At 48.1% G+C, this 19,503-nt stretch overlaps 1 protein-coding gene across 1 annotated transcript; it reads left to right on the forward strand.

Moving 5' to 3' along the window:
* The first annotated feature begins 7 nt into the window (after window positions 1-7).
* Window positions 8-19,396, forward strand: MONOS_9351 (uncharacterized protein). The gene is made up of 4 exons (XM_067879844.1): window positions 8-196; window positions 258-401; window positions 445-5,826; window positions 5,887-19,396. The coding sequence occupies exons 1-4, from the start codon at window positions 41-43 to the stop codon at window positions 19,141-19,143; spliced, it is 18,939 nt and encodes a 6,312-aa protein (XP_067725476.1). The 5' UTR covers window positions 8-40; the 3' UTR covers window positions 19,144-19,396.
* Window positions 19,397-19,503: the final 107 nt, after the last annotated feature.

The following is a 19,503-nucleotide window of genomic DNA, read 5'->3' on the forward strand; positions in this document are numbered from 1 at the left end:
TGCATTAGATCAAATCGGGAAGTTGTGGGGCTAATAAAAAATGAACGATTCTTCTAAAATCTCCAAAAACACCACACGACAAGCAATTATAATTTTATGTGGAGATTCTATTGTTACCCCAGAAGTGCTTCGTGCTATCGATTGCGGGCTTAAGCCTCGCTATAAGCAAATTTCTTTAGATAAATTAATTCTTGATGTATTATTTTAATCCTTTTTTATAATTAATATGATATTAATTTTTTGATGTATCTTAATAGAATACACAAGATAATGCACAAGTAGATGATCAATTAAGGATGCATATGGATTCAACAAATAATAAATCAAATAGTGAAATCGTCTTTCTCATTACAAATTTTGTTCGAAATGAATTTCGAAAATTGCTTCAACCAACAAAAGACGTTTGACTTATTTATTTAATTTATTGCTTTATTTTTTGTTAAGGCAATAACTGGAGATAATAATTCTTCAAATATTCAATCAGCTAGAAATTCCGTTGAAATGAGATCAATACCAAATAAAAACTCAGAAATATCAAAAAAGAAGGGAAAGCAAGATATTAGCTCAAAAACAAAATCGAAAAGTGGAGAAGAGAAAGCTCGCCAATCAGTGAATCTTGAAGAAGAACTTCATCCTGCTGTCCCTTCTGATCCTGATGACTCACCGAATATTCCATTTTTCCCAAAGCAGTTTCTTGTTTTTAGTGGACTTCCAGATCAACTCGCTTTTCTTATTGAACTGCAAAAGTCGCTTTTAACAATAGGACATCGAATTGATGCAGTCGTTCAGATTCGTCCTGTACCATATGTTCCACAGCCATTTCTGACAGCAATTTTACAATCAACAACACAAGTTCTATTTCCTCCCGCGCTATTTCCTATAAAGGCAGAAGCAGATACGTCGAATGAAAAGCAAAACGAGAAGACAAAGGGAAAAGCCAAAGGAGGAAGCGAAAAGGAGAAAGAAAAAGAAAAGAGCAAAACAGGAAAAAAAGCAGCAGAAGCAGCCTCAGACAGCACAGCTACCGCCGTGCAGTATTCAATGACACCACTTGCCTCCACGCTGATCAATGCACCGAAGCTGCACCCATCAACTGGGTCAGCCAATGTGCTGGATGAGATTGGCTGTCTGACACCGCTGCTCCCTTCCTCCTCAGCTGCCTCGTGCAACTTCTCTCTCTTCGACCAGCTGATGCTCGTGCGGGCGCTGCTGGTGGATGCGCCAGGGGCTGTCTTCCACGACATCTTCCTGCTCGAAGTGCTCGGCGGCTCTCCTTTTTTCCCGTCTCGCCATCTTCTTCCACTCACTTCACAGAACACACCACAAACACCTGGCTTTTCTATTCCACCGCCGCCTGTTCCGATAGGCGCACTCAAAAAGGGATCGTCTTTTTCTCTAATGCCACAGCCATCGCCTTTGGCATCTTCTTCTTCCACTGCAACACTACAGGTACCTTCTCTTCTATCTTCTTCCTCTTCCTCGTCTTCTCTTTCTCCAGATGATTCATCTCCTCTTTCCTCCTCCTCCTCTTCTCTGACAGCAGACCGTCCAGATGCCCTTTCTGTAGTGTGTGGCGTCACCCCCACCATCAACCCTCTTCCTGGTGCACCCTTTCAGATGCAGTCGGCAAACAACGCCCAACGCAGCTCTCTGCTTGCCCCTCTTCTCTCTCAGCACCTCCTCCGCCCTCCTCCCCCTCTTGTGCCTTCATCTGACCCTGTCACACAGCCCTTCTCCACACTCACTCCATTCAACCCTTCTTCTTCCTCTTCTGACTCTTTTCCATTAATGACTGCTCCTGCCAACCCTTCACAACCTCTTCCGTTTGCCAATCTCTTTTCTCCGCCCACACTTCTGTTTGTTCCAAAAGATGGGGTGACTCTTCTTCGCGAGATTCATCTTCCTCTTTGTGCCTTCGCCACACGCTATGCTCTCTATCAGCAGTGGCTGACAGACATGCCAAGAACAGAAGTGCCTGACGGAGCACCGTATGAGCTGATGATGGCAGCAGACAGCACACAAACAGAGAATGCCATTGCCAATGCAAATGCTTCAAATGCGAAAAATGAAGTGAAAGAAGCGAATGAGAATGCTGCTACTAACACAACAGAAGAGAAATCTGGTCAATTGAGTTCTTCTTCCTCATCACAAAAGCTTATCAAACCACCGCCTCTTCAGCTGAAACTGCTTCAACAACCAAATTTCTCTTCTGCCTCGACCACGCGCATAGCATCTATTCCACAGACACTTAGGCTGTCTCAACAGGAGCAGCAGTGGCGAGCAACAGCCTTTTTGCATCACAGACTGACAATCATGTCACTCACACAGACACTTTCACTGCCTTCGCCAGCAGCAGCGAATGGAGGAGAGGAGGAAGGGAATGCGATTGAGAGTGGGAAAGTAGGGAAGGGAGAGAAAGGAGAGAAGGGGGAGAAAGGAAGGATGGCAGGGAAAGAGAGCGAAAGAGAGAAGGAGAAGACGAAGGAAGGGCAAAAAGCAAGTGAAAGAAAAGGTAAAAAGAAGAAGAATAGCAAAAAAGGAGAGAAAAATGAGACAGAAGATTCAGAAACTGAACAGAATGATAAAGACAACACAAGCAGAAGTACTGATGAGGCAGGTGATGTTGATGCCTTCAACACAGAAATGGATCTTTCAGTGGACTCAGCGGCTGTGCAGGTGAAAGTGAAGGAGCTGAAAGAGATGATGAGAAGCGACATGGCAGCAGAGGTGCTGCAGATGGAGAGAGACAAAAGAGCGTCTGAAGAATCACAGCTGGACGGATCGCTTTCACTCGATTTGAGAAGATACAAGAGAACAGCAAATAAGTTTACAGTGATGCTGTCGGGGGAGCAGATGAAGGAGAGAGAAAGAGAAAGAGAAGGGAGGAAGGAGAAGAAGGACTCAGATGTTATTCCAATCATTCCACGCCCGGCTGCCAATGGATGGGAGCAGTGGTTCCAGCCACATGCAAAAGGAGCATCAACTCTTCCCTTTGCACTCTCTACAACAACAGCATCTTCTTCTTCTTCTTCTTCTTCAGTCACATCTCGATACCCAACCCGAAACTCACCACAGCCAGCCACATTTCTTCCCTTCACCGACAGACTCACTGCTTCAATTGCCAAGCCCTCTCCGAAGTCAACACGAACACTCAGCATTCAGTCTAACCAGAACATTCACAGCTATTTGATGGATGTTGGCCTATCGCCTTCGCTTGTGCTGCACAGTGTGGTTGATCAGATTTGCTTTGAAATGTCACCCGACGGAGAGAAAGTGAGGGGAATCACAAGAAGCAGACAGAAGAAGAAGAGAGATGGTAATGCAAATACTTCTTCTTTTTCTTCTTCTCTTTCTCATTTTTCCACCACAACAACTGTCATGGAAGAAAATTCAACTACCACTACTACTACTTCTCCACAACCTCAGCCTCTTCAGCCACTTCCACCTTCCTCATTCCCCAACAGGCGTATTGATCCACTGGAAGAGCAGTCGATGGAAGACGGCAACAGAACACTCGAACGAGAGATGGATGCAGCATTCACAGGAATCATCAAAGGCAAACAGAAGCAGACACAACAGTCAACACCAAAACAGATAAAGTCCCCAAGATTGCAGGCTGTCACACTAAATCAGATGCAAATGAATGAAAATTCATCATCATCTTCTTCATCAACTAGTTCATCATCATCTTCTTCTTCACAGCCATCTTCATTCCAAACAAAAGAAGCCAAACACACAGCCTTGTCACTTATTCAATCTTCACCCAATTTCAAACAGTTTCTGACTTCTCCTCCACATCTTTCCTCATCCTCCTCCTCCTCCTCTTCTTCTTCGCCTACTCCCTTCTCATCTGATGCTCATCCACAACAAACAATCTCCATTCATCCTGTTCTCAAGTCATCCATTTTCCCTTCTTCCTCTTCCTCTTCCTCCTACTCTTCTTCTTCTTCTTCCAAATCCCCCAACTCCATCCACACCCTCGCCCACTCTCCAACTGCTGCTGTGATGCCTGTTCTCCTTCACTCTGTCTCTTCTCTCACCTCTTCCACAAGCGCTCTTTCTCCTTTCGTCACCGACCAACACCCTCAACCTTCGTCTCCTCCTTTGTTAACATCATCTTCCAGGCCTTTTGTTCAGAAGTCGCAGAATTCTTCATTCGGGTGGAATCACTACACAACATCTGGTGCAACTTCAAACGCATCTACACCTTCAAACTCTTCTTCTTCTTCTGTTGGCAATTCATTTGGAATGCTTTCATCATCATCTTCTTCAGTTAATTCTGGCACACCCAGAAGATCAGCTGTTCCAGTGCAGAGTTGGCAGACATCAAGCCAGCAACATTCTTCTGCTCCTCTCTCTTCCATCCCTTCACCAACACACAGCCCTTCTCCTTCTATTTCTTCCTCCTCTTCGTTCTTCTCATCATCCTCTTCTTCTTCCTCTGCCTCCTTCTCCAAGCTCGCCTCGTCTGCTCCTTTTGCCTTGCTGTCTGCCCTCAGCTTCTTCCACAACAACAACCGCTCTTCCACTTTCCTCCCTTCCTCCACCTGCTGCGTCTCTTATCTTTCTCGCCAGCTTTCCATTTCGCCTTCTCTCTTTGCCCTCTCTTCCAACACTGCCACAAACTCCTTCTCTTCCCTTCTCGCCCCTTCCTCTCATCCACACACCCCGTCAGGCACAGCTGGCTCATCCTCTCCCCTTTCTCCCCTCTCCTTCGCCCCTCGTTCTCCTCTCCTGTTCACTCTGCAAAAGTCGCTGGAGCTGCCTTCTTTGCTGCACACACTCATCCCTCAGCCTCTCACTAACGCTGAATCTGTTGCTCTTTCCTTGTCATTCATCCATCCGCCTTCACCTGCCTTGCAGACTCTCCAAAGAACACAGTCTCCTTCTTATCCATATTCATGTTCATCTTCCACCTCTTCCTCTTCCTCTTCCACTTGCCCCTCTACTTCACTCACCCCACCCCCCAATTTTGCTGACAGCCCTTCTTCCTTCACACCTTCTGAGCAGTCAAACTCACCCAACTCTCCCTCTGCCTTCCTCAGCTCCCTCTCTGCACACAAGTCTCTCTCTGTCCGTGCTGCTGCCTCGCCTCTCAGAAGATCAGCTGATTCTTATTCAGAAAGTGGACTGCATCCAATCCCGCCAACACCTTCAGACAGAATTGAAGGCATCGATGGAGCAGTGGCAGTGCTGGAGACACTCAGCGAGGTCGATGAGGCACGAAGCCCTGGGTTCAAGACACGCACACAACAGTTCGATTATCAATATGAAAAGATCACAACACTCGCCACACTTTCAGCAGAAGACAGCCATTATAATGCAGATGGAGCAAGTTATTCTTCTTCATCAGCATTCATGACATCACAATCACATGCTTCAAAGCCCATCCGTGCTCCAACATTTTCTTCACAGCAGATTCAGAACTTGTGTGGCATCTCCAACAGCTCTCCAAACACAGGTGCATATGCAGCTGTCTCTGCCACAACTGCCCTGCCTCTGTCTGTCCTCCTCTCCTCCCCCACCATCTGCCAGTCAGCTCTCTTCCCTCTCCTCTCTCCACTCACCAAGGATATCGAGCTGCTAATCACTCCAATTCTTTCCTTTGCATCGCAGCAGAAGGAGAGCAGAGCAGACAAGACAGCCAAGCAGCACGGCATGAACACCACAAACAGCAGCCAGCTGCCTTCTCAGCTGCTCAGCAGTGCTGGCTGGATGCTCAGCGGCGACCGCATTCGGAAGATCAGCGAGGCAGACAGCGCAGCCCCATCATCTCTGATGCAGACGATGATGGACGAAGGCATCATCACCAGTGGCCCGCAGAAGGTGTTCAATCTGCTGGTCGATGCAGTCAATCCGATCCTGTCTCCACTCGCATTTCACAAGGCGATGACTTCTTTGGCACAGAAAAGATTGGCAGGGAAAAGCAGTGCTTTGGGCTATCCACAGTCTGCTTCATCGTCTTCGGCATTGCTGGCTCCTGTTATGCCAACTTCTCCTTCATCTTCTTCCTCCTCCTCTTCTTCTTTTGCATCATCATCCTCATCTCTTCCACCAACAACGATGTATCTTCCCCCTTCTTCTCCCAATGCTCTTCTCCCCTCTTTCTATTCCACCTTCATTTCCCAGCACCACTCCATCTCTTCTGTCCGTGATGCCCTCCTTCTCCTCTCCGACGCTGTCAAACAAGCCTCCTTCGAGCACCGCATCATCAGCGCTGCGCAAAAGAGGAGCTTTCCGGCTTCCATTCTTCCGCCTGACATGCTTTCTCTCCTCGATACAGAGGGTGACTTTGCAGAAAGCAAGGACTTCTTCTCGACGGTGGATGAAGGAGAGCTGAAAAGAGCAATTGGAAACGAAGATTCCCTCTTGTTAGCTTTGCTGTGTATGTCCTTCTCAGAAATGCTGGCGTGTGATTCAGATGCAAATGGATGCGACTTCGTGTGCTCGCATAATGTCTGTGGAGGAAGACATTTCCACACAGATACTCCTCTTTTCAGTCAGAGCAGCAATTCACCGCAAACAAATAAGAATCAAACAGGAAATAACAATTCTTCTTCATCTGAGATGAGCATCAATCCATTTGCTGATCCCTCCAACGAGATAATCGTTCCCTCTGAGCAGCAGAGGCAGCTTCAAGGAACAGTCGGAGGCTTTCTGTTTGTGGCAGACAAGAATGGAATGGACGGATTCCGCAAAGCAGCTGTTGTGTCTACGCAGCAGGCGAATGATCAGAGAGGGATGGGAATGATGGGGGGAGTATCAGCAGCAGCAGCAACAGGGCTGTCGACGATGGGCATTGGGATGTCATCCTTCTCTGTAATGGCAACACAATCACAGGCAGCACTCGCATCCACACGCGACACACAGCAGTCTGTGTGTGTTCTTCCACAAACAGGCAGACAATCTTCGAGTGCTCCTCTTCCACTCTCCAATGTGCCCCCTGCGATGACTGTCTCCTCCTTCCCACGGGGAGTGAGGTGGGACGGTGATGGATGTAGTGAGCAGATCACACTTATCGACAATCTTGTGGCACTTGATGGCACTCGGAGGAGGAAAGCCAATCAGAGCCAGAACAGCAGCACCAGCGGGACAGGGAATGAGAGACTGCACTCTCGCTCGAACTCAACCGCCACTCCGTTTTCGGTGATGATGAAGCGGAGTGGGCTGGGCGCAGAGGCGATGGAGAGAGACATGCTGTGTGCCAATCTGAGAGCTCTTTTCAGTGCGCCTGTGGTTGATCCATCAGTTTACACTGTTGTGGAAGAGCTTCCTCCATTCGAGCTGAACCAGCTGCTTCTGCACCTGTGCCTGTTCGACCCGCCCATCCGCACACGCGCTTTTCTGCCAGAAGATTCGCTTCTTGTTGCGATAGGGAGTGTGGGACTAGACGAGAACTGTCTTTCCAGTGTTGGCGATGTGCCCAGCAGCGACTGCTTCCACTGGCTCCATCGCTTTGGTGCTGTTCCTTCGTTTGGCGAGTGGGATGAGCAGTACACAGACAACATAAGCAGAATATACATTCCTCAGACGGCTGTGTCTGCTGCACCGCCTGCACAGTTCTTTGTGAACGCTACTTCCACTTCATCATCATCATCGTCTTCTTCTACAACTACTACTGCTTCTTCAACAGGTGTAGCTCCTTCTCGTTCAACTTCCACAGCGAAGTTAACAAACACTTCATCTGACAGCACACCCCCTCTTCTTCACTCTTCCTCCACTTTGTCTGTCCCATTCGTTCGAGCAGCCACTTTTGTGACGCATCCGAACACATCCACAAAACCTCCATCTTCTTCCAGTGAAGAAAACTACACATCTGGCATCTCCCTCCGCCCACTCCCAACAACCACACAGCTTTCGCCTTATTCCTCTTCCTCATTTGCCAAGCACTCTGCATTCAATGCATCTCATCCCACTTCTCTCCTCCCTCTTCATCCTCCTCTTGTTGACTTCGGTCGCCCATTTGTCGTTGAGCAGTTCACCTCATTCGCCACACCCAGGCAGCAGGTGACTGTGAAGGCGTCTTTAGAGCGGTGTGGGCAGTCGATGGAGGCGCGTATCACAGCCATGCACAGACGAGGCCACGTGTTCAGCATGGCAAGGAGATGTGTGTTCAGAATGGCAAGTGCTGCTTCATCAGACGGAAGAGTCGCTTCGGCAGGGATGTCAGCAGCAGCTGTGGCGAGCTTCGTATCAGCGCTGAGTGAGATTTTGGAAGGTGTGCCTGTGGGTGGGATGAATGTGGCATATGGATCAGCACTGAAGGCATGCTCTTCTGCTTCTCCACCAATCTCCAAGGCAGCTTTCAACAGTGATGATGATGAGAGTGATGATGATACATTGTTGGGAGACAAGGCATCGTCGGATGAAGGAAGGTTATCTGTTCCTGCAAGTACACGCTCGTCATTGTCCATTTCTTCAACATCTCCTTTGAGATCATCCTCTTCTTCTGCTTCTATTTCTCCTCTCTCAAGTTCCACAAATTCACTTGCTTTGTCTAAGGATTCTTCCATTCAGTCATCAATCACTCTTTCCCCTGTTTCCACTATTCCTTTCTCTCCCTTCTCCTCATTCTCTCCTCTTGTCCTTTCTCTTCTTGACACTCTTTTCACCTCTCCTTCTGTTGATCTTGCTCTTTCCTTCTGCCAGCTGGCACAGCAGGCAGCCGACTTCATCTCCCAGCGCATATCGCAGTTTGTGGTGACTGGCGGAGCGAAAGAGAGGCTGGCTATTTCATCTGGCAGTGGCAGCAGCAGCACATCTGAAGCAGCAGCAGGGATGAGAGGAGGCAAAAGAGACGATGGAAAGAGCAGTGATTATGGTGATGATGATGAAGACGATGAATCAGCAGATGATTTGGCTACGAAGACGCGTGCAGATCTGCCCGACGACCCAATCAAAAGCGGATTTGTTTCGCAGCAGCTGTCTCCGGCTGTGATTCTCCCCCGTGTGCAGCTGAATGACTTGGAGGTGCAGCTGAAGCGGATGCTGAAGATGCCGCTGCAGACGCTGTTTGTGTCGACCACTCGTCGCCCTCTGCTTCCACGTGGGTGGATGGGCTCAGCTGTAGCTGCACTGGCAATGGGGCAGCTGCAGCAGACGATGTTCAGAGAGCAAATGACAGGCAGTGTAGACTATGCAGATAGGAGAACACACTCACCATCTTTGCCTCTTTCGTTATTGGCACCTCACAAAGAGCAGAATTCTGTGTCTTCATTGAGTGCAGTCCAACAGAAATCAGATGCTGTCTCTTTATCAGCAGTAGCTGAGCTCTCATCTTCTTCTGTACCAATTCCACCTCCACTGACTTCTGCTGATTCCTCCACCCAATCCACTCCTTCTCTATCTCTTATGGTACCATCTGTATCTCCTTCTGTATCTCCTTCTCCCCCACCTCCTCAGCAACCTTCCCTCAGCTCTTCCGTCAACCAGCTGGCTAAACAGCTTCTGAACCCGTCGAATCTCTCAGCCACAAACCCAATTTCGAATGCCAATCAGCCAGTTGGCCTCGACTTTATCGCAACGCCCACACACATCTCTACATTCAGCGACAAAACAGCAGCATCTATGCGCTTCTTGCCAAAGCAACTGACCCAATCTTCTGTTTCATCAACTGCCAATTTGACTAACCAGACACAGAATCCGTTTGAAGTGACGTATTCGACAGTGAGCGGGCTGGTTGTGTCAGTCAACAGCGTCGATGGCACAATTCGTATGACACATGCACCGACGAGTGGAGAAGGGAATTATCTGTTTGGAAGAGGCAAAGGAGAGCTGCTGATGGCGAATGAAGATGAGTATCCGACACAGAAGCTGATTGCAGAGAGAGAAGAAGAATGCAGAAGGCTTGTGGAGAATGCTGTGTGTGAGGCAGAGGCGAAAGCAGAAGAAGGAATAAGAATGTTCAGAAAGGGAGAAGTTGTGCAAGGGATGAGAAAAGAAGTGGAAGTTGAAGTTGTTCCTGAGGAAGTGGTGGCTGAAACAAATGCACATCAGAAGAAGAAAGACGGAGCGAAAGAGGAGAAAAAGAAAGGGAATGAAAAGGAGAAAGGGAAAATGACAGAAAAAGAGAAAGCAGCAGAAAAGAAAGCCAACAAGAACAAAAACGAAGTTGTGGAAGAGCAAGCGCCATCAGAAGAGGAAACAAATGCAGCTGTTGATCCATCAACAATCACAGAACAAGAGGCAGAAGTATTCAGAAGATGCTATACTCGCTCTCTGTTTGAATCTCTTGCCTCAACAGGATTTGAAACATGCTTTGTTCCATCTTCAAAGAAATCAAATGGAATAACTCAACAAACTTCATCATCATCATCTTCTTCTTCTTCTCATTCTCCAAACAATCCAATGCATCGTGAATGGGGTGCTGTATGCCCCTCACACTGCTACACCACCCTCACCCGCGAGCCTCGTTATTCGCCCAGTCAAACATCTCCTCCACACGAAGTGGAGCGTATTGTGAGTGGAATGGGCACATCCATTGTGCGCCTGTCGAACGGTGCGGCGGCTGTTCTGCTGGCAAATGGAGACCTCTCAGCGTGCAATGGAGACGAGTGGGTGTCTGTGGGCAGAGACGGGTCGAGAGTGTCTCGCCCTCTCTTCAAGTTCCCATTGATAGACAGAACAAAGGATATTGTGCAGAAGTGCTTTGGGAGTGGAGATGAAAATGTGGAGGAGGTTCCAGTTGAATCGGAGGGATTACCAAAGTGGGTGAGAGAATGCTCACAGATGAGCGCGGAACACACAGAAAAAGAAGAAGCAGAAAAAGAAGCACAAATAGAAGATGATTCAAATCAGAAGACAGATGATGCGAATGAGAATTCAAATCAAACACAGAAAAAACAGACTGATCCACTTGGAACACCACAGAAACAGAATCAATCTTCAATGAAAACATCAGATATGGCTTTGAAGGGATATATTGAAACAAAACCTGAGCCATTGAATGCCAATCTGTCAAATACGTCCCTTCCTTCTAATCGGCCCAATCTCTGTCGTCTTTCTCTTCCCCCACAATTCCCATGTTCGCAGCAGCTGCCTCCGATTGCGTCAGTCACCAGCACTGAAGCCGAGCTGTCTGCTGAGATCACCACAAGAGCAGACAGAGTGACCATCATCCAGCACAAGACAGGAGAGCGCCTGGTGCACCACGCAGACGGTACACGCGTCTTCCACTCGTTCTCGTTCTCGATGAATCCTGAAGCCATCTCGGCGTATGAGGCAGAGACAGGAAGCAAAGCACCAATGAAGGCAATCATCTGCATTGAACACCCGAATGCTGCAAGAGTGCTGATCTATCTGGTGCAGAAGAAGTTTGCAAGTATTGTTGGAGGGCAAAAGGGAGCATCTACTTCATCATCATCATCTTCTTCTTCTTCTCAATCATCTTCCTCTGCATCAGAAGTTGCATCATCTCCATCTCTTTCTCCACTCTCTACTACATCGTCAACAACTCAATCTCCATCTTCTTCCTCTTCCTTCTCTTCCTCTTCCTCATCGTCGTTATTAACGCCTGCTCCTCAGCTGTCTGACGTGTGGGTGCGTGACCGTGTGGTTGTCGTGCTTCCTGATGGTGCTGCGATGGAGTGGCTGGCCAACGAGCACAAAATCGTCCTTTCCAAGCCACACAACACGCATGTTCATTATGCCTCCTCTGGCTGTGTGAGCGTGTTTGTGGAGAACACAAACAAGCGCATTCCACCCACAGCTGGGCTGACAGGCAGACTTCCTTTGCTCTTCTTCAACACAAATGAAGGAACACTTGCTGTGAGACCATCCAAGCACTCGCTTCCAATCAATCCATCGTCTTCCAATGCAGACAGACCAATCACATCTGCCAAGCGCAACCCACCCAGCACACCTTCAGCCGCTGCTTCTTCTGCTCTCTCTCAGGTGTCTTCCACTCAATCAAGCTCATCATCATCATCATCAACAGCAAATGCAGCCAACAGACGCTCTTTCGGAAGGCGTGTGTTTATCACCTCGTTCGAAGGCATTTCGCAGTGGGCAGTCGCAAAGAACATGCGCTCTGCCACAATCAGCAGACACATCCCAGGCGCCTTCTTGCCAGCACTCTTTGGACAAGCAAGCGATCTGTTGGGCGCCTCTCCTTCGATGCTGGCTGCCTCGTTTGGCACTCAGTCTGCTCTGAATGGTGTGAATGCAGCAGCAATGCTGGCGAGCATGCCAACAACAGCATCAGGAAGCTATCCATCTTCTGGCCTTCGATCTTCATTTGCTGCTTCTTCTATTTCTTCCTCTTCCTCTTCAAGCAATGCCTCCTCAGCGTTTGGTGCAATTAGCTCCATTTCAGATCTCCCGATGACATCTCCTTCATCTTGCAATACGGACAGTGTGTTGAGCAACTGTTCATTTGCCGAGTCGATCATGTCGCATCCATCAATTGAAGACAGAGACACGCTCGAATGGATGGAGAAAGTGGTGAAGGAGATGAAGCAGACAAAAGAGCAGCTTGAGGCTGACCTGCTGGAACACGCCAGGAAGCTGAAGAGGAAGTCGATGCAGCTGGCTCGAATGACAAAGATGAATGCATCGTCCACAATGTCCACTATGTCCTCTCTCGCCACCTCTGAGACAGCCAGCACTCACATCCCTGCTCCTTCCTCTTCCTCTGCCTCTTCTGCCCTTTCCTCCTCATCGTCTCCTCTTTCCTCGAGCTCAGGCACGGCCACAGGCACATCATCAGCCAATGGCAGTGGTACTCCTCTTTCACCGCGCAATGCCTCACCTGATGCTACTCCGAGTGGAATGCACATAGACTCAGACACATCGACAATGAGGTTGAGTGCTGAGGAGATGTTTGAGATGGGGCAGAGAGGGAGGCAGAGGGGCAGTGTGGACGGGGCAGTCTCACTGAGAGGCAGTGAAGATGGGTCATACACAGAAGAAGTGATTCCATTTGCCAGACAGCGCTGGGTGGCACGGCTGGCAGCACTCTCGCTGCATCAGATGGAAGAAGTCGCTGCTCTTATGAGAGACTCTCGTATCTCCTTTGGTGATGATGCAAGCTCTTCTGCTGCATCGTCTTCTCTTTCTGGAGGAGGGATGATGAACACACCTTCATCTCAACCACCTCTTTTGTCACCAAACTCATCTCAACAGCCTTCTGCACAGAATTCCTCAAGAAAGACACCCAAACGTCCCATGCCGCGTCTCTTTGTCATTCGTTCTGATCGCTCTGGCTTTGAGCTTCTCCCCCGCTCTGCTGTCTCAAAACTTTATCCTCGTTCGAATGATCCTGTTCAGTCAGACTTCACACGCCCCATCGTCACTCTTCCTCCTCTGATCACACAAAGCACACTCAACAACTTCAATCACCAAGAAGGAGATGGAGGAGCAGCCACACCAACTGGATCATCATCATCTTCTTCTTCTTCTTCAATGTCTTTTTCTTCCCCTCCTTCTCCTGCTCTTGCAAGCTCCAGTCACAATCCTTCTGACACAAATGCTGGCTCATCTTCTACTGCTTCTTTCACTTCTTCATCTTCGTCAGCCTCAATTTCTTCAACAACAACAGCAACAACAACAAATACTTCATCATCATCATCTTCTTCGCCAAAAACTCTGTCAGATGTGGATGTTGCGGCCTTTGATATCATTTCATCTGTTGTCACCGATTTAACACCTCAAACTTCCTCCCAATCAGTCCAATCTTCTTCCTCTTCCTCTACTTCCTCTTCCTCTTCTCTCTCTCCACTCTCCAGCACTGCCAACATCTCTTCTCTGCGACAGAGCCAAGTGAATGAGATTGTCCGCAGACTCTCTCAGCCTCTTCCTGCTCTCTCTGGCCATTCAGCATTGGGACTTCCTGTTGCTCTGCAGCACTTCTCCTCTTCTTCTTTGCCTTCTTCCTTTGTGGCTGCTGCAGCTGGACAAGATTTATCGTCTGCTGTGTCTTTGCTGAATGGAAATCAAACAAATGGAGAATTCAGCTCTTTTGCCCCTTCAACAAATCAGCAATTATCTTCATCTGCGTCTCAACAGCACATCAGCACCCAAACGTCATCTCAGTCTTCATCCTCTCTTCCCCACTGGCTATCTTCTGTTGTGTTTGTGCCTTCATCCTCTTCTTTCCTGCCTGCCTCGATCGTTTCACCTGCCCGTCTTCCGCCTGAGCTCCTCTGCACAGCCGATCCACACCGCATGCCATTCGCCCAGTTCTACCAGCAGCACGCACACCCATCTAAAGTGAAGGTGGTGGAGCAGAAGACAGCAGCCGATGGGGAGAACAGTCAGAACGAAAAGGACGGTGATAAAAGCGCAGCATACACACCTTCTTCTCTTCGTGCCAGGCATTTTCGAACAGCTTCTGCATACAAATCACCAAAAGGCTCTCCCACACGCTCACCCACACGCACACCGACCACACTGCACATCAGCAGGCAGCAGGAGAAGAGCAGAGGAGAAGAAACAGCACGCAGCCCGCAGCCGATTCAAGGCCTGTCATCACCAACACGCAGCAGCGAAACAGCAGGCAAAACAGCCTCTTCTCTTTTGGACTCACACAGCACTCGCACCAAGCGACTTCATCAGTCTGCCTTTGCCATCACACCATATCCGAATCCACCGCCTGCCCTGACCATCTGCACACCATTGATCAGGCCAGTCTCAACATCATCGTTTACTTCATCATCCTCCTCATCATCTTCAGAGCATTCAAGACATTCTGCCAAAAGACGCTCAGCAATGGTATCTTCTGCAACTTCACCGCTTTTACCACCTGTTGAGGCAATGGCAGAGGAGCAGTCATCTTCCACAACTGACAGCATTTCTCCTTCTTCTGCATCATCATCTTCTTCTTCCACTATTAATCCTTCTCCTCTTCTCTCTGGAATCCCCGAAGAAATCAACTCGCCCATGCCATCCTCCTCTTCCTCCATTCTTCCTCCTTCTGCTGCCATTCTCCACACAACCATCGTCCCTTGCACTTGCCCTCCAAACTCTCTGCGCTGCACCTGCCATCCTGTCAGCATCACAGGCAGATCTCAGCCATTCATCACATCTGCCTCGTATCAGTCCTCCACTCTCAGCAGAATCTCCTCTATGCAATCGCCTACTGGTTACAATCAGTACACTCACTCTGCATCTGACAATCTCCTCAGCTCAATTCCTTCTCCCATTGCATCTGCCAGCCCTTCAACTGCCTTCCCAACTTCTCCTTCTCTTTCCTCTCCTTCCCCAGCTGATCGGCAGATTCCTGTCTCTTCCTCTCCTCTGTCTGATAACACCTATCTCTTCTCTCAACCTCAGTGCACTTCCCTCCGCCCACTGTGGACACCTTATCATCCTGACCTCCTCCGCTTTGAGCCGCGCAACCTGAGAAAGACGTTCCTTCCGTCATATCTCGATCAGATGGGCATCACTCGCACAGACATGCAGAGTATCATCGATGGAATGGCTCCTATTCCTCACCCACCTATCGTTTCGACTGCGCACTGTGATGATACACATTCTCATTCTCATTCTTCTTCTTCTTCTTCTTCTTCTTGCTTTACGGCTGAAAGTGGAATTAGCACTTCGAATCAATCATCACCAATCCACAGCCCCAAATCTTCACTTTCATCGTCTCTGCAATCTTCTCCTCAATCACAATCTGATCCATCTGCACAAACATCACAACTCCAGATGACTCTTGAACAGCTGCTCCAATCTGTTGAGACACCTTCAATGACTTCTTCTGGCTCTCCTCATTCTTCCAATAGAGCAAGCATAAATATGACAAATGCATCATCTTCCTCTTCCAGCCAGTTTTCTTCAACAGCCTCAATTGCTTTCACTCGGCAGCTTATTGAGCATCCGGCGCCTCCTCCTTTGCTTCTGCTGTTTCTGTTTGAATATCTCTCAGCTTCCACCTTCATTCTGTCAGCACGCGCAGACAAGCTGTACAGCAAGCTGAATGTGGGGCTGCATCGAGCGGTGGAGACAGCCTGGAGCACATTTGTTAGGTCAGTTGACTGGATTGTACAGGCCTGTGCACACACACGCCTCAAGGGGACAGTACAGCAGCAGGTGATTGCTGTGGTGAAGGCGATGCTGAATGGAGATGTAAAGAAGAATTTGGAGAAGTCGAAGGAGCCAAATGAGAAGGAGAATGCGAATGACAATCGCTCAGACAAGAAAGGCGACAAAGAGAAAGCAGAAGAGCCAAAAAGGAAAGGCCGCTTTTCGTCACTTTTGAGCTCCTCCAAAGACGGCTCGTTGGGTGGACAGTCGAATATCCTGCAGACAGGCTCAGGCACCTCTTCGTCCTCTGCCTCCAGCTATGATCTTTCTCAGCTCATCAGCCAGCTGCCTTCTCTCCATCTCTCTTCGAACTCCATCAGAAATGATCCATACTTTGTGGAAGCAATGCTCACACTTGTGCGCACAGACCCTGTTCTTAGGCGTGTGGAGGAAGCCATCCAGGCACAGGAATATTCAGCTGCTCAGCTCGTTTCCGGCAAGTTCCGAGCAAACTGTGTTGTGGGAAACCCATCTTCGATGTCCCCACAACTGACACGCTCGCCACTCTCACAGACGTCTCATCTTCTTCTCCCAGCTTCAGCTGGCGTTGCTTCGCTGATGTCATCTACCAATTGTTCTGCTTCGTTTTATCCTTCATTTTCGCTTCTCTTCCCGTCGTTCAACGCATCCATTGCAACTCTTCCATCTGCATTTGCATCTCGTGCGATCTCTCGCTTCGGAAAATGGAGAGGATGGAGCGGTTTTGGCGGATGGCGAGGAGCTGTTCATTTGCCAACAGGAGCACCGATGCCTTCCTCTCAGCAAGGGAAGACAGCTGGCGAGAAGCAAATGATCCGATTTGTTTCTTCGCTGCATCGTGAGAGAGCAGAATGTGTTGCACAGACGCAAAGACTTCTTTCACTGCCTGAGGTTGGTGGCGTCAGCAGCGCATACAATGGAGCTATTCTCGAGTGCAGCATCGCAACTGCTGCTGCAAGCAACGGTTTGTTCATCGATGGCTATGGACTTCTGAACGATGCGCTGACGCAAAACCAAAGAGCTGTGCTTCTTTCGCAGCAAAATGACTTGGCTCTGTTCCCTCGTCAGGTCATAACCACTCAGAATGCAGAGGGAGCAGCTGGTTCAAAACGACACTCTCGGTCATCCACAGTGGCTAAAGTGTATGGCACGTCTGGTGCTCTGAAGAAGCCTCAAAGCTCGTTCAAACTAAATGCACCTGCACAGAATCAGGCACATTCAACAGCAAGTGAAGGATCTTCAAGTGATGGTTGTGAAAAGGGAGAAGACAAGAAGAGATCAGATGAAAGCACTTCAAGAATACAAATTGAAGAATGGATGGAGATGCAAAGGAAAGAGGAGATTCTCTACGAAAGACCAGAACCTGGCAAGAAGCTCAACTATTTCGAGTCTGCTGAAGGAATTGATGCACTTGCGAATGACACAGCCAGCATTGGAAGCCAGCGCAGTGCAACTTATGCGATGTCATCTGCCTCCAACACACACAGATTTGTTTTGCCACCATTCGAAACACAGCCAGGCTCAGCGACAGCAAAACAGAGATCAAATCAAAACGGGAATGGACGAACTTCATCAGCCACATCGGCAAGGTCTGCATCGCAAGAGCCTTCAACCAGTCCTTCACCAGCACCTTCTGCAACTTCATCGAATGGAATGACAGGAGGAACTTCACAAACAAGAGGCGCCTCGTTTTCTGTTGTCGAGCGAGCAAAAATGGAAATTGCACTTCAACAGGTTCCCTCTCCTAATGTCACAATTGATGATGCGGCTTTCACAAGCACTGAACGAAAGAGACAAAGAAATGCGAAGTCTGCGTCGCCAACTGCATTCAACAGACTGTCAGTTCGACAGCTTCAAAGATCTTTTTCAGGAGAAGGAGATGCAGTTGATCTTTCTTCACAAAATGCCTCTTCTTCATCCTCTCGGAAGGAAATTCCTCGACTGCCAATGCTTCATTTCCTCAATCGCTCTGAACAATCAACTTCTCTCACAATGCGAGAGGCTCCTCTATTCTCAACAACATCTCGTGCTGGTGAGTCATCATACAATCAGCCTGCAACAGAAAGATTGCGAGGAGGAATACAAACAACTCGTCGTGCAGCTACAAATCTTGGCTTCTATTCAGTTCAACCGAAAATCTCTTCACCAAGTGTCACACTTCCTGCTGCTCTCAACGCAACTGCTGCAACAGGAATGAAACATGGTGTGACACCACTGAACTTCGACGTTCTCCGCAAACGCGAAAACGGAAGCGAAGGAGATAGAACAAACAACGGACTTCCTTCTGCTGCTGTCACATCAGATGGCAGGAGGGTGTCCAGTCAAATGATGGAGACAATTGGCAGACTGCAGCGTGCTGTGTGTGTATCGCCATCGAAAGCAGCGCGTATTGCCCAGCTGATGGAGAGTTCTCCAGCCGCACCTGTTCATCCACCGTCTGTGCATGTCAACGCTGTTGGTGAGCCGAGGCGGTCTCCGGTTGTTGTGAAGGAGTTTTCTAAGACGAAAGCACCATCAGAAGTGAATGTAGCACAGCTGATGACAACTGGGCTTGTTGAAAGGGAAACAAAGACATCATCGGTTGGGCTGGCGAGAATGAAGGGAATGCCAATGAAGGACTTTGAAATAATTCCTGATTCACTCAACTTTGGTACAATTTCAAGTCTGGGCAAATACCAAATGACATTCGTTGTGAAGAACATTGGTGTGGATAGCTCTCGTTTCACTTACACTCTGTTTCCTGCAAAGGGAAGCTGCTTCCGTGTGAAAGGCGTTCCATCACTTGTTGCGCCTGGAGTAACATATCAACTGGCTGTGGAGTGCGATGGATCAATGGCACAGACGATGCTTGCACTGAAGAATGAGCCAGCAGCTGCACACCCGGGAATATCATCTGCAACAGTGGAGCAAGTGAATGACGAACACAACGGAGCAGCTATTTCTGTTTCGGATGTGCTGAAAGTTCAGACTCCTCTGAGTATCATTTCGTTATCTCTTCGTGCAATTATTGTTGAAGATGTTTCGCCTGCTTCACTCCGCTTGTCTCCATCAGTAAAATTTGTCAGCACGGTTGGAGAGCAATCGCATGCGCAAACAACAGATCAGTCAAATGCGACACAGCAAGCAACAATTCAGAAATAGTTTAAGCATTAAATTAAAATTTTCACTTTTAAGAAAGGGGAAAAAATTTTTTTTGAATTATTTAAAATAATATTGATGCCTTAAATGTTTTAATTGTTACATTGTCATAATAATAGTCTTATTTTATTTCACATTATCGAAAATCAGTTCATTTTAACCTTTCCGTTTTGCTAATTATATTTTTTATAAAAATTTCCATTTCATCATTAACAAGAAAAATAAAAAGTTAATCAAAAATACATCAATTCGAGAACACCATTTTTTTGTGATGAAAGAAAATAACAAATCTTCGTGCTTATTGCTTTCAAATGTTCTTGAAAAAATCAATTTATAATTATTATATGGAATTTGTTGAGAACT

Source organism: Monocercomonoides exilis (assembly GCF_001643675.1).
Source record: "Monocercomonoides exilis strain PA203 chromosome Unknown scaffold29-1213020, whole genome shotgun sequence".
Taxonomy (NCBI): domain Eukaryota; phylum Preaxostyla; order Oxymonadida; family Polymastigidae; genus Monocercomonoides; species Monocercomonoides exilis.